General features: G+C 45.6%; 1 protein-coding gene across 13 annotated transcripts in view; it reads right to left on the bottom strand.

The window, feature by feature from the left end:
- The window catches only part of chd9 (chromodomain helicase DNA binding protein 9), a 52516-nt gene that overhangs the window by 27843 nt on the left and 12666 nt on the right, over positions 1 to 12007 (bottom strand). For 8 of the 13 annotated variants that reach the window (XM_066713419.1, XM_066713424.1, XM_066713423.1 and 5 more), the window contains exons 2-9: positions 9131 to 9576; positions 3108 to 3216; positions 2356 to 2505; positions 2070 to 2138; positions 1875 to 1933; positions 1128 to 1245; positions 915 to 1001; positions 189 to 326 (exon numbers count right to left, since the gene is read on the bottom strand). In XM_066713419.1, coding sequence (XP_066569516.1) covers positions 189 to 326; positions 915 to 1001; positions 1128 to 1245; positions 1875 to 1933; positions 2070 to 2138; positions 2356 to 2505; positions 3108 to 3216; positions 9131 to 9576 — 1176 coding nt within the window. Of the gene's footprint in view, positions 1 to 188; positions 327 to 914; positions 1002 to 1127; positions 1246 to 1874; positions 1934 to 2069; positions 2139 to 2355; positions 2506 to 3107; positions 3217 to 9130; positions 9577 to 11786; positions 11936 to 12007 lie in introns of those variants that run through there. The other 5 variants (XM_066713428.1, XM_066713427.1, XM_066713420.1 and 2 more) reach the window with 3 other exon arrangements.

Below are 12007 nucleotides of genomic sequence, written 5' to 3' on the forward strand. Positions count from 1 at the left end.
ATGGGGGGAAACACAGAAGCAATGTGTGATAAAAGATGGAGGGAGAGATTGCAGGTTTGACATCAAACTGCAAACTTGTGTGATGTCAAGATCAGTCTCATGCTAGAGATTTCAAGCGAGGCCCACAACAGTGACACAGTTTAGAAAAACGTGTGGGGAAGGAGCAGGCAGGAGGGCGAGAGACTCACCAGCCTGCGGGTGTCTGGCCTGGCTTTCTGCAGCTGCTGAAACTCCTCAATCTTGCTCTGGTCTACGTCCTCCTTCAGCTCCCAGGTGCTGTCCTCATAGGGCAGGGAGCACCATTTCACCAGATAATACACTACAGGCTGCAGGACACAGGGACACACACATGCATACACACAGGCAGACAGAGATAGACTGATGTTAATATCTAGCAGCACGCCACAGCTTCCCTGCCTATACTTGAAGCTGCCCACTGATAGACAGCACTGTCTCTTTGGAGAGCTTTACCGTTTTCTGAAGCACAGCTGCCAAAACAAGTCAAGTCCCACAGAACAGAAGGCTGATCAGACGAGGTCTTTTCTCTCTCGGTTAGAAAGACAGCACAGGTCTCGGTAGCGCCATTTCCTGTTCACCTCTGTTTTTGTACTGCAGATGTCCCCTCTTACTAGATTTATCATTATTAGTAAAATCAATATACCGCGAATCAAAGCTACTGACATGTAGGGCGTGTTCTAATACTACTTGTGTCCTCGGATGATGAAAGCAAACTATGATCTGAACGCCATCTGCTAAATCGTACACATATCGGCTCAGCTCAAATTATATATATATATATATATATATATATATATTATATATATAAATAAAATAACACATCAACTAAACAAACACATTGCTTCATGAAGCTCTCAGCTGCCAGGTACCAGGAGGAGGTAGTAGGCAGGCCTTACCTCTCCAGTGTCCTTGTCCTCGCAGTAGGAGACTTCCAGCACGCGGTCCACTTCCACATAATCAGGGTTGAAGGGATCTTCCTCCATCTGCAGTTGGAAACCAACCAAAACGGTTTTTTTCTTGTTTTTCACTCCCCCTACCCTGTGACTACAATTAACAGCCCCCTAATTAGCAGGCACAAACAAAGCGACAAGAAATGAGGAGTGTCTTACGTCTGCGAAGAAGTGGGCCCTCTGAGCCTGTTTAATCTTGAAGCGTTTGATCTTCTGCTGGATCCTCTTGTCCTTAACAAGCTCTTGCTCTGTGGCCCACTCACAATGCAAATAGGAGCTGATGGGTAGGGGGAGGGGGGAGAAAGCAAACAAAATCAACATGCAACGTACAAATGATTGACTATATCAATGGTTTCAACATGGCGACATTGTGCTTGTTATAATATTTAGATGGAAAGGATGCAGCGGTCCTTCTGTGATCATACCCCCCATAGAGGGGGACTGGTTTTGCCCACGCTGTTAATATGGGCCAGTGATGCAACAGGCGACAGGTGGAGGTCACTGTGAATCCATCAAGGGATGACACTCACTCACACTCTCTCACTCTCTCTCTCACTCTCTCTCTCTCTCTCTCTCTCTCTCTCTCTCTCTCTCTCTCTCTCCCTCTCTCTCTCTCCCTCTCTCTCTCTCTCTCTCTCTCTCCCTCTCTCTCTCCCTCTCTCTCTCTCCCTCTCTCTCTCTCTCTCTCTCTCTCTCTCTCTCTCTCTCTCTCCAAGTTAAATTCCATCAATATGACTATACAATTACACAATTATCAATAATCCATCAGCACTTCTAGGACAGACAAGCTATCCTTATGCTTATGACATTAATTTATTTAAACTGTGATAAAGACATTTACATCCACATTTTTTGGGGCATCACAAAACAATAAAAAATAAAGTACAATAAAAACATCATCCTTACTAGTTCTTGTATTTGACGTAAAATTCCTCTACTTCCACGTGAACTCCAGGAGAGACCTGCTGGGACAGGAGGATGGTTTTACAGAAGACACATCGACACTGACAGGAATATCATTCAGGATCAGTTATGAATGTTTGGAAGAGCAACCTTTTATTTAATTTCTAATAAATTAAAAATACACCAGGTCTCCTTTACCTCCTTCTTCACCACTCGAGAGGACATGATTTTGTCCACCACAGCTGCGTCCTCCTCACTGGGGTTTTCCTGCAGTAATAGTAAAAAAATTAAATAAAAACGCTGAACTGTGGAATTGGCAAAAGCAATTGCATTAAACATCTACACACATCCACATGGGGACTGGGGACTATCAATATTATATCAGCTGTGCTGCCCTGTAAACTCAGGATGGGCAAATAAAAAAATAATAATAATAAAATAAAAACATCCCCTAGGCTGTGCTTTGCCCCGTGGGCGCCCTCACCACGAACAGCTGCACCGCCTGCTCCTTGCGTGAGCTGCCGGCCACTGTCTTCTTGGCCTTGACGATGACCTTCACCTCCTCGTCCGACACCTTGCTTTCCCCGTCCTCCGCATACTTTTTCCGCTTTACCTGCCGGTTGGATCTTCTCTTCTGCAAAGGGACACAAGAAACAAATGGCATAAATAAATTGCTAAATTGCATAAATTAATTCATTAAAAAAATAAAAAAAAACACCTCCCAAAAAACTAGTTTTGGCTTGGTGTGCAGGCACAGTAAGTGTGTGTTGGTGGCAGAGGATGCCTGCTGTGTTAATGGCAGTCCAAGGTGTGCGGTGCTTGCTGGACCCTTGCAAACTTACTCCCCCCTCTTCTCTCCTGTGGAAACTGCTCCATCGCCCTCAGGCTCCTCTCATTGTGAAGCAGCGAAGCCCATTTCACCCCAGGTCTGTAACAACCTTTAGGTTCTTCTGTTAGTCAACCCTGTTGCCCTTCCCAGTGTATATTTGCCTGACACACAGATGGGCGTTTCAGATCAGTATACAGCTGCTGTGCTTTCCAATGTTGCTGTGGTTCAGTGTGCAGTGCTGACAACTACACAGGCACAGGGCTGAAGAGCACAGCAATGCAGTGACGAGACACTACTTCAGCTCACTGATGAGCCTCCGCCACAGGTGCAAGGAAATGGCAATATTGCTATTCATCTCAGACATAACCTCCCCCTCCCTCCAACCCCTAAAACCCTGTCAGTCTCACCGAATCATCCTCCTTAGAGCCTCGGCGCCCGGGGGCCTCACAGTCAGACAGCTCCTCTGAGGACTCGTTCTTCCGTTTCTTCTTTTTGCCGAATTTGATGACTATTTTTCTGCAATCGAATGAAGAAATAAACAATTCAGTTCAGCATCTCCTCAGTCTTTGCACTTCAAGCACTCAAGGGGCAGGGGGCGAAATGTAGCTCAACCCACTCAAGGGGAAAGCTGCCGAGATTAATATTTCATATGAAAGGTGCTCAGGACTGAAGGGACTGTGTGCAGCTGGCCCTGCGTCTCTCGGGGGCGTCAGCTTTGCCCAGATGCAGAACGCGTCAGTGAGTCAGCGCCCGATTGTCCTGGTTTGACGCACTCCTCCCCAGACACACCCCACAGCTCCCAGCCTCCACCTGCCAACACCCCTGAGCCAAGGCCTCTCCACCCACCACTGTCTGTGCAGCACTGCCCCACCCCAAATCCACCCACTGTGATACTACGTTGCAGTGTCAGAACGAAATTATATTACATCAGTGGGTTACCTACACCAAACCAAACCATTGACTCCAACCCTAGCCAACACCAGAATTTCAAGCTAGGTCCATTACAAATCTACACCCATTTCAGTTAAGTCAGTAGAAAAACAATGCCAACCTTAATGAAAGCTTATGTATACTGGGGACTGTAACTAGCCTGGACCAAATGGAACCCCAATTCCATCACTAAAATTCACATAAATGCAAAATGACACAGCAATGATTAGTCTAACACCTTCATAATATTCAGAAGCTTTATGCTAAACTGATGCTGCAATGCAGTGCTGAAAGGAGACTTTTACATTAGCTAATTTTAGAACATTCCTTATTCTGGGGGGGTCACAGAATATTGGAAAGAACACACATGAAGGAAATCATACATGACACGAAAAAAGAATCCCTACCAGAATGACACTGTTCTACATCAGGAGGGGCTTCTTTTTAAAGTTGATAATGGGGTGAGAGAGGTTAATGCCTCCAAAACATTATGTTCAGTAGCTCTGTCTTATGCTGTAAAACGTGAGGAGATGCAGCTGTAGATCCGAGATGGCATTTATTATTATATTAAAAATGTGAATTATAATACGAACATGCCGAAGCCTGTAGCAGGCTACTGCAGTGTTACACAGCCAGCGAGGGCCAGCATGCAGTGTGGGGAGCTCGGCTTTTGTAGCACCACCACAATGTTTAGAGTGTCGGGTGGGTAGGTGAGATTAATACGTGCAAAAATAAATACCGCTGCCCAAGAACCATCCAGGCTGCATATTTAAAGCTCTTGTTCCCCAAGCCTGTAATGTTCACATTGACGCAAACAGTATAAAAGAGTATATAGATCTAGAAACAAAACAAAAATACAAGCGGCCTAGTTTTTCGGGGGGCATCTCTCTCTTGGACAGCACACAGCAGGAATGCAGGCCTCTGCTGAACTAACTCCCATCTGCTGGCTGAAAAAATGGTCAGCCTCACGAAGTTGCTGATGCAATAGATTTCCATTCTGGATGCAGAGACACAAGCGGCAGTTGCAGGAAGCAAGTGTGAGAGAGTGTGCGTGTGTACGTGTGTGGGTTAGTGTGTGTGTGTGTGTGTGTGTGTGTGTGTGTTTGCGTGTGTGTCTCTGAGGTTTATTGTGTGTGTGTGCACATGAGTTATTGTGTATGTGTTTGCAGGTTATTTTGTTTGTGTGTGTGTGTATGTGTGCGTGTGTGTGTGTGTGTGTGTAGGTTAGTGTTAGGGTAGCAAGCTCCCGTGCAGAGCGCTGACATCACTCTTTCCTTTCCCCAGCAGCCTGTCTTTATTGGATTCACAGAGAAGCTGCCTGGCGATCTGCCAACCCCCTCCTCTCCCCCTCCTTCCCCACACCTCTTGCTCTTCCTTTGGTCTTTTCTCCTTGGTAACCACTAACCTCCCCTCCCTACACCCCCCCACCATGCATAGATTAATATTAATAGCAATTTGAAAACAAACTGAAACTGGCAAATTGCATAACAAACAAAACCAGACAGAACCCACACATCCAATGCAACAAATTGACGTTGAATAAAAAAAAAATCTATATATTTTTAAATCGAATTAACTGTGAAGGCAGGCTGCCTTATTATTACTACATCTGACCAACAAAGTACAAAGTAATACCAATGAACAACCAAACTGTCCGTTCTAGTTCCTCACCATTGAAAACCACTCTTAAAGCACTAATATGAAGACACAACCTAAACAAATACACAGTACATTGTGCCGCAGGCTTTATAAGCTGACACAGACACAAAACACACAACACACAGATCCCTGCTCGAGGTTCCCTTTCTTTCTCTGAACTGACTTTCTTGGCACTTATTTGACACCATCACAGATAACATTGCTCTCTCTGTCTCTCTCATCCGCAAACAGAGCGATGTGGAGAAGATGGCCCAGGTTTCATAATCTCCTGATAGCAGCAGAACTTGAAATGCCAAGCACAACATTAGTCATGACAACTATCCGTTTTGTAACGAGATTTCAGCCGGATGTTCCATTTCCAGCAGACAGCGTCCGCGGCCCTCAGAAGACTATGACTCTCACTGGCATCTCTGTGCAACCTAAACTCTGGTAGTCTGACAAAGTCTGTCTCTTATATATAACCAATACATCGACAAAAACAGTTGTTAATACCTATATGATGCATGAGAACAGATACAAAAAAAACCCCACTAAAAATGAAAGTGAAACTGAGGACTAGGGAACGGAGACAAGACAGCATTCCACACTATACTTTGGAGCCTCCTTGGGGCACCGTCACCATGGCAACATCCTCCAACAGAGAACTACAGCAGGCACCCAGGGGCCTGCAACTGTACTGCAAACAACTAGGGTACAGTCTACTGATACCTTGAACTCTGTCCCCAGTCTAAGGCAGGAATCTGAGAGCAACCCAGCGTCAATTAGATCTTTAAATAACTCATGGAAGCTTTTGCCAACCTCGGGAACGTCACTGAAGTCACATGTGGCACAGGTTCACATCAGCGCTGAATATACTCCATTCTGGTATACAGAAACAAAGAACTGCATCGCATGCACACGAGATGCAGAGATTTGGACTGAAACCTAAAGCCCAGGCCAATTTAGGCAAATGCAATTCAACCTCAGTTACGTTTGTAGTGCCCCATAAACAGTACACTAATTGATATAGGATGGGTCTGAGGCCAGTTCTTTTTTTTCCCCCCTCGCCTGCCGACGGAGATCAAGTCACGTGAAATGGCAGCAATTTTTGGGACCATGACGTTACCCCCTGCTGTAGACAGTGGCATGTCCTCTCTTTAGAAATTAATACAATTTTAATAAGACAGTGCCCCACCACTGCTCCCTGTTTTACACCCTCTGTAGAGAAACTAGCTGACAATCTGATGCACACCCTCTCACCAGTTCTACGGGAGAAACTTTGGATTCCAACTCCGAACACCCCCAGACCGACACCGAGTGAGAAGGTGTGGTTAAACTTCGCTGAGGCAGCCCGACGCGAACTCCCCTCTCAGCAGGGCCAATTATCCTCCCTGACACAATTCACAGCAGACACCCAGGCGATCCTCTTTGCCGACTGTCATCCATGTATCGTGCATCTCCGTGAGTGTGTGCACGCTGCGGGCATCCTAAGAGCTCAGGCAGTTTCCTACAGACGTGTGCAGCAACAGCAGCAGTCGCTGCCACCGCCGCAAGCCCCAGCATCCTCCTCTCAGATTCAACGAGCAACATTTTTATTTTTACATCTTAAACTGCAACCCCCACACAGAAGCAGGCTGCTATACACACGGGGATCAGAGAGGCCAGTGTAATGAGTCTCGGGGAAGGTTAGAGCCTCCACTGCAGCAGTGCACACACACACATACAGCAGACTGGCATTAATATTTCATGGATAACCTGGGCCACACAGAATCCTATCACGCAAAGCCCTATGCACCTTCCTTTGTCTTAACAAGAATCAGCAACAGCGGGGGGGCATTCCCCCTGTCTCTGAAGGCACTGCTGCAATACTGACTATCCCACATTCAAGGTAGGGAACTGAAATATAAAATATATTTTAAATTACACTGACTGATCAGGACCACACTGCATTCAAGAACAGAACAAGTTTTTTTTTTTTTTTTTTTTTTTAATTTAAAAGCATATATTATATCTATTAATAATGACATTGCAGTACAGTGATGTTGGTATAAGTCAATGGCCACAGTGCTCCAGGACAGTGGTGCAGGAATACATTTAACAAAAGCCACCATGTCCTCTGGTTCCAGTTTGATCCAAACCCATTAACAACCTACTCTATTCTCTTGTGTGGGCTTAACCAATGAATATGACTGTGTGCAAGGCGTGGAACCTGCTGCCCACCCCCTTTCCCAACACAACTGCCCCTCATCAGCCCAGGCCCAACTGTGCTTTGACACCCACAGTCACTGAGGGAGTGGTAGAAAGAGAGAGCATAGCATTCAGCTCACGAGTCTGGGAGCAGGTCGGTCTCAAACCTTCCACTTGCACCCAGAGCCGAGCACCACGCAATCAGAACCACATCCTGGAAAAGCCCCCTTTTGTGGTTTCGGGTTTGGTGGTAGTGGTTTTATTGTATTTTTTTTGTTTTATTGTTTACTCACTGACTGCAGTACTGTGAAGCCAACACAATATTCCGCATCGCTGAGCAACAGTAATTAACCCTCTTCCCGTTAAAGCCGTTTTCTATGCACAGGCCTCGAAAATCATTAATCATAAACAGGCAGGGAGAAATGCCCGCCATTGTGTACTCTCTTCTCCTCGTGTGTGTGTGTGTGTGTGTGTGTGTGTGTGTGTGTGTGTGTGTAAACCAGAGCTACAGTTTGTGCTGAGCCTGCTGGTGGGTCAGACTTCTGGCAGACCGTTGGCAGCAGCAAATATTCCAGACATCCAGACTGAAGCCTCTGCCCTGTCCTGAGAGACGCTCCCCAGCATTGTACATGCGCTAACATGCTAAAAAACACAGACACACACCAGACCTATGGATCACAGAACTACGGCTTCCCTATTCTGCTCTCTATTCTCCGGTCCCCTCGTCTGTAAATCTTAGCACGACACTGGAAGTTCAGTGACAAGGAAATAAAGACTGGGGGAAGAGAGAAATGGAGAAAGGTGAAAGGATGGAGAGTCAGGTCAGTGTGCTACTGCTGTCATTCCAGTATGATGCAATGATGCAGTCACTCTCCAGAAACACCCAGATAGGGGCAGCTGTGACTAGGCTTTTCACAGAAACAAAAACAAAACAAATTGGAACAGCACTGAAATACCACCACTCTGGCTGACCTGGAGAGAACAGAGAACTTTCGAAAGTTTAACATTCCCAGTTAAAAACACAGAAGAATGTGTATGTATATATATTTGTCCTGGGTTTTGCATTTCAGTCTGAATCTCTCTGCATCTATACATTATAAAATCAATCAATAAATAAATAATCCCATCAATGACAATCTGACAAAAGGATGTACTTTAAGCCCGATATTCTTTGACGGGATGATCCCACTGACCTCATTACGACACCCACGTAACTGCCACCGAGACCAGAGCGCCACAGAGCTGATCTGCAGCTGGGGATGATGTCAGCAGTGATGCTGTACGCAGAGGTGTTTGGCACAGTCTCAGACTGCCCACTGTACTCCACTGCAGTTGTCACTATAGCACTCAGTGTGTCTACCCACGTCACATTCCCATCATTCTGATCATCTTCACGCCGAGGCACAAACACAGCCCCATTTGCAAAGTGTTTAACAGCAGATTTGTTTGTTTGTTTGGCCCTTTTGTTTATCTAGAGAAAGAACAGCTATTTCACAAGTTGCAGGTCCCCACTCTAACATGTAGTCTAGTCTAATGGTCAATAGAGAAGGTATCCATGATTTCACACAAAAAAATACAAACCAAAGAACAAAAAGCCATGAGTGAAGGGAATGAGGAATATTTTTAGGAGACCCATCTAGCCAATGACAAGCGCCACTATCACCATCAGACTCACCCAATCTTGTTGACCTTCTGCTTGGACTTGGACTTGGACTTGGATTTGGAGGAGGCAGAAGATGGAGGAGGAGGGGGGGGCGGACCCCTGGCCTTCTTGGAGGAGTGATCCCTGGTTCGGGCCTTGGTGCGGTGTGGTCGATGGTCTGGATGGGGTGGCCCAGAGGAGCAGGGGAAACTCTCGGGACTCATGACACGAGGAATGTTCTTCTCGCCGCGCTCGCGGGCCTTGGCAATGGCCTCTGAGATGATGCGGTTGGCCTTCTCTTGCTTGTCCTCCAGCACTGCCTCCATCAGCGCCTTCTTCTTCAGCCTCTTCTCCGACGAGGAGGAAGAGGAGGAGGAGGACGAGGAGGAGGACGACGACGACGAAGAGGTACTTTTCACCGGAGGGCTGAGGAACCTAGTGTGGCCACTGGCACCATTAGTGTTCTTAGAGGAAGGAGGCTACAAAAGACAGAGAGAGAGAGAATTTATTTATGTATTAAAGTAGTTTTACTCACTTAAAACCAAGTAGCACTGTGGGGATTATGGCTCCTTTTTGAAGAACGATTGCTTTTATTCTGAGTTTATGAAGTGGATAAATCACTGAGCTGACACCAAGTTGAAATGTTGAGATTAACATTAACCCCAGAAATGATTTAGCTTCATCCTCCACAAAATATCCACACAGTATGCAAGAGAACACTTCAGGTCCATTTAATAGCAGCTTCAACAACAATAACTACTACTCTGTCCTGGTGCTAACTCATCACAGTTCTTTTTGTGTTTTTCTTTCTCCTCTTTTTGCACCTTCTAGAACATGGTTGCTGCTCTAGAACACACAGAGCAATTTAGACTATTTCTGTCTCGGTGCAAGTAAACCAGGCTGGCTTGAGAGTAGCACTGGGCTGGCAGTCCTTTGGACAAACCAATGCAGGGATGGGATGAGCTGGCATGTGGTAGAGGTTTCTGTACGAAACTAAGAGCCTGGAACAACAGGACCGGAGTCACCAGTACAGCAAACCAGAGCCGGAAGAGTACTGCACAGAACACACTGGAGTTTAGAACAGATCGAGCGTGTGAGGTTTTCTACCTCTTAGGAACATAGAAGGATTCTCTAACACATCATCACCCGCTTAACAGGCATGAATGCACACACATCAGTATGCACACAGTTGCTTACACATACTGTTATTCACCATGTGCATAACATTAAAAGAAATAAATGCACACAGTTGATCTCCAACTATAGCTTGATATGTTGCAACACATTGTAGATATTCAACAATTGGGCAATAATATCAGCTCCCCGGTAATATTAGTGTATATATATATATATATTAGCACACACAGGCCCTGATAACAGTCTATGGTAATAGAATTATTCAAAATACACAGGAAGCCACAGCACTTACTAAAATAGGAAGCATTTCTGACTGGCAGCTCTTGCTCAGTTATTTCCTACACAAGCTTTAAAGCGAACATTGTGAAACATGTAGGAGCTTTTTATAAACACACACAGCCGAGTGCAGCTCAAAATCCCTGTTAACTCCATTTAGCAAACACAGGGGTGTAGCAGGCTATTTCTGAATTGCACAGAAAGGCCCCTCCATGGACACAGGAATCAAGATAGACAGTGTGTGTGTGAGCATTATACATACATACATATTTATACACACTTACATTCTGCTTATATCATAAACATTTTTGTATTTATAAATGTAATTACTGTAATTAAAAAAAAATAAGTTTAAACTAAGGCAAGTGTCCTGCTTTTCAGGCACAAGTCCCTTAACACCATGAAAATAAATGAACACAATCAAATCAATCAATCAGTGGCGATCCATCAGGATGAAGAAGCAGCGGTGTATTTATCGGTCTGTGTGCGGAGAGAGTTAGGGAAATTGTCCCTAACTGGAATGTTCTCATTAATTCAACTAGAGAGCAGAGAGAGAGCCATGAACAGAATACAAGAGTACAAAATAGTCACAAAAACAACAATAAAAGGCAAAAGCAAAGTATACTGCACTAGTGTAGCATAAGCAATAAGTAATTTTAAAAAGTGCTCTCTGCAGGGCTCTCGATCCCCTTCCCCACCACCTTCATGTGTTATATAGAATAAAGAAAACAATTCCAAACACATTTGGGTAACACCAGACCCTGGACTGTGCTTCACTGAGTAATGTTTCAACACATGCCTCATCACTGACACACACAGACAAGCACAGAGAGGTGGTGGGGGTGGGGGGGGTGTGAGAGAGAGAGAGAGCGAGAGAAAGAGAGAGTGAAGGTGCTGCATTGGAGGAGAGAAGCCAGCATCCGAGTCAGAAAAAAATAGGGAGTGAGAGAACAAATGAGAAGAATGAGAGAACGACACAGACAGAGTGAGAGAGACAGGAGATAAAGAGAAAGTGTGGGGGGGAGGGGGAAGAAAAAAAAAAAAAAAAAAAACACAAGCAAGTGAGCGAGCAGAGGATAGCAAAGCATGCCGGCACCTTTAGGCCTCGGAGCTAAACGAGTGAGTGCGGCGGGAGAGAGCAGCACACAGCTCAAGATGGCGATGGCCGCGGATCTGCAGCAGCCAGTAGCGGGGAAGGTTATTCAATCCTATTAGCCCTTCAGCTCAGCCAACCCCTCCTCCTCCAGCTCTCTCTCTCTCCCCGTGTTTCACTTACCCTTCCTCTTGGCCTCTTCACTGAAGACATTTTTTTTTTTTTTTTTTTTCCTCCTCACTCCCAGCCGCCTAACAAAAGCCTTGCCCTTCTGTGCCGGGTTTTTTTTTTTTTTTCCTTCCCTCTCTCTCTCTCTCTCTCTCACTCTTCCTTCAGTTTCTTCTTCCAAAACCCTAACACCCCCCCCCCCCCACCCACCCACCCCCCAGGCTGCACTCAAGAGG

The sequence above is a fragment of the Amia ocellicauda genome, chromosome 9 (assembly GCF_036373705.1).
Source record: "Amia ocellicauda isolate fAmiCal2 chromosome 9, fAmiCal2.hap1, whole genome shotgun sequence".
NCBI classification, from domain to species: Eukaryota; Metazoa; Chordata; class Actinopteri; order Amiiformes; family Amiidae; genus Amia; species Amia ocellicauda.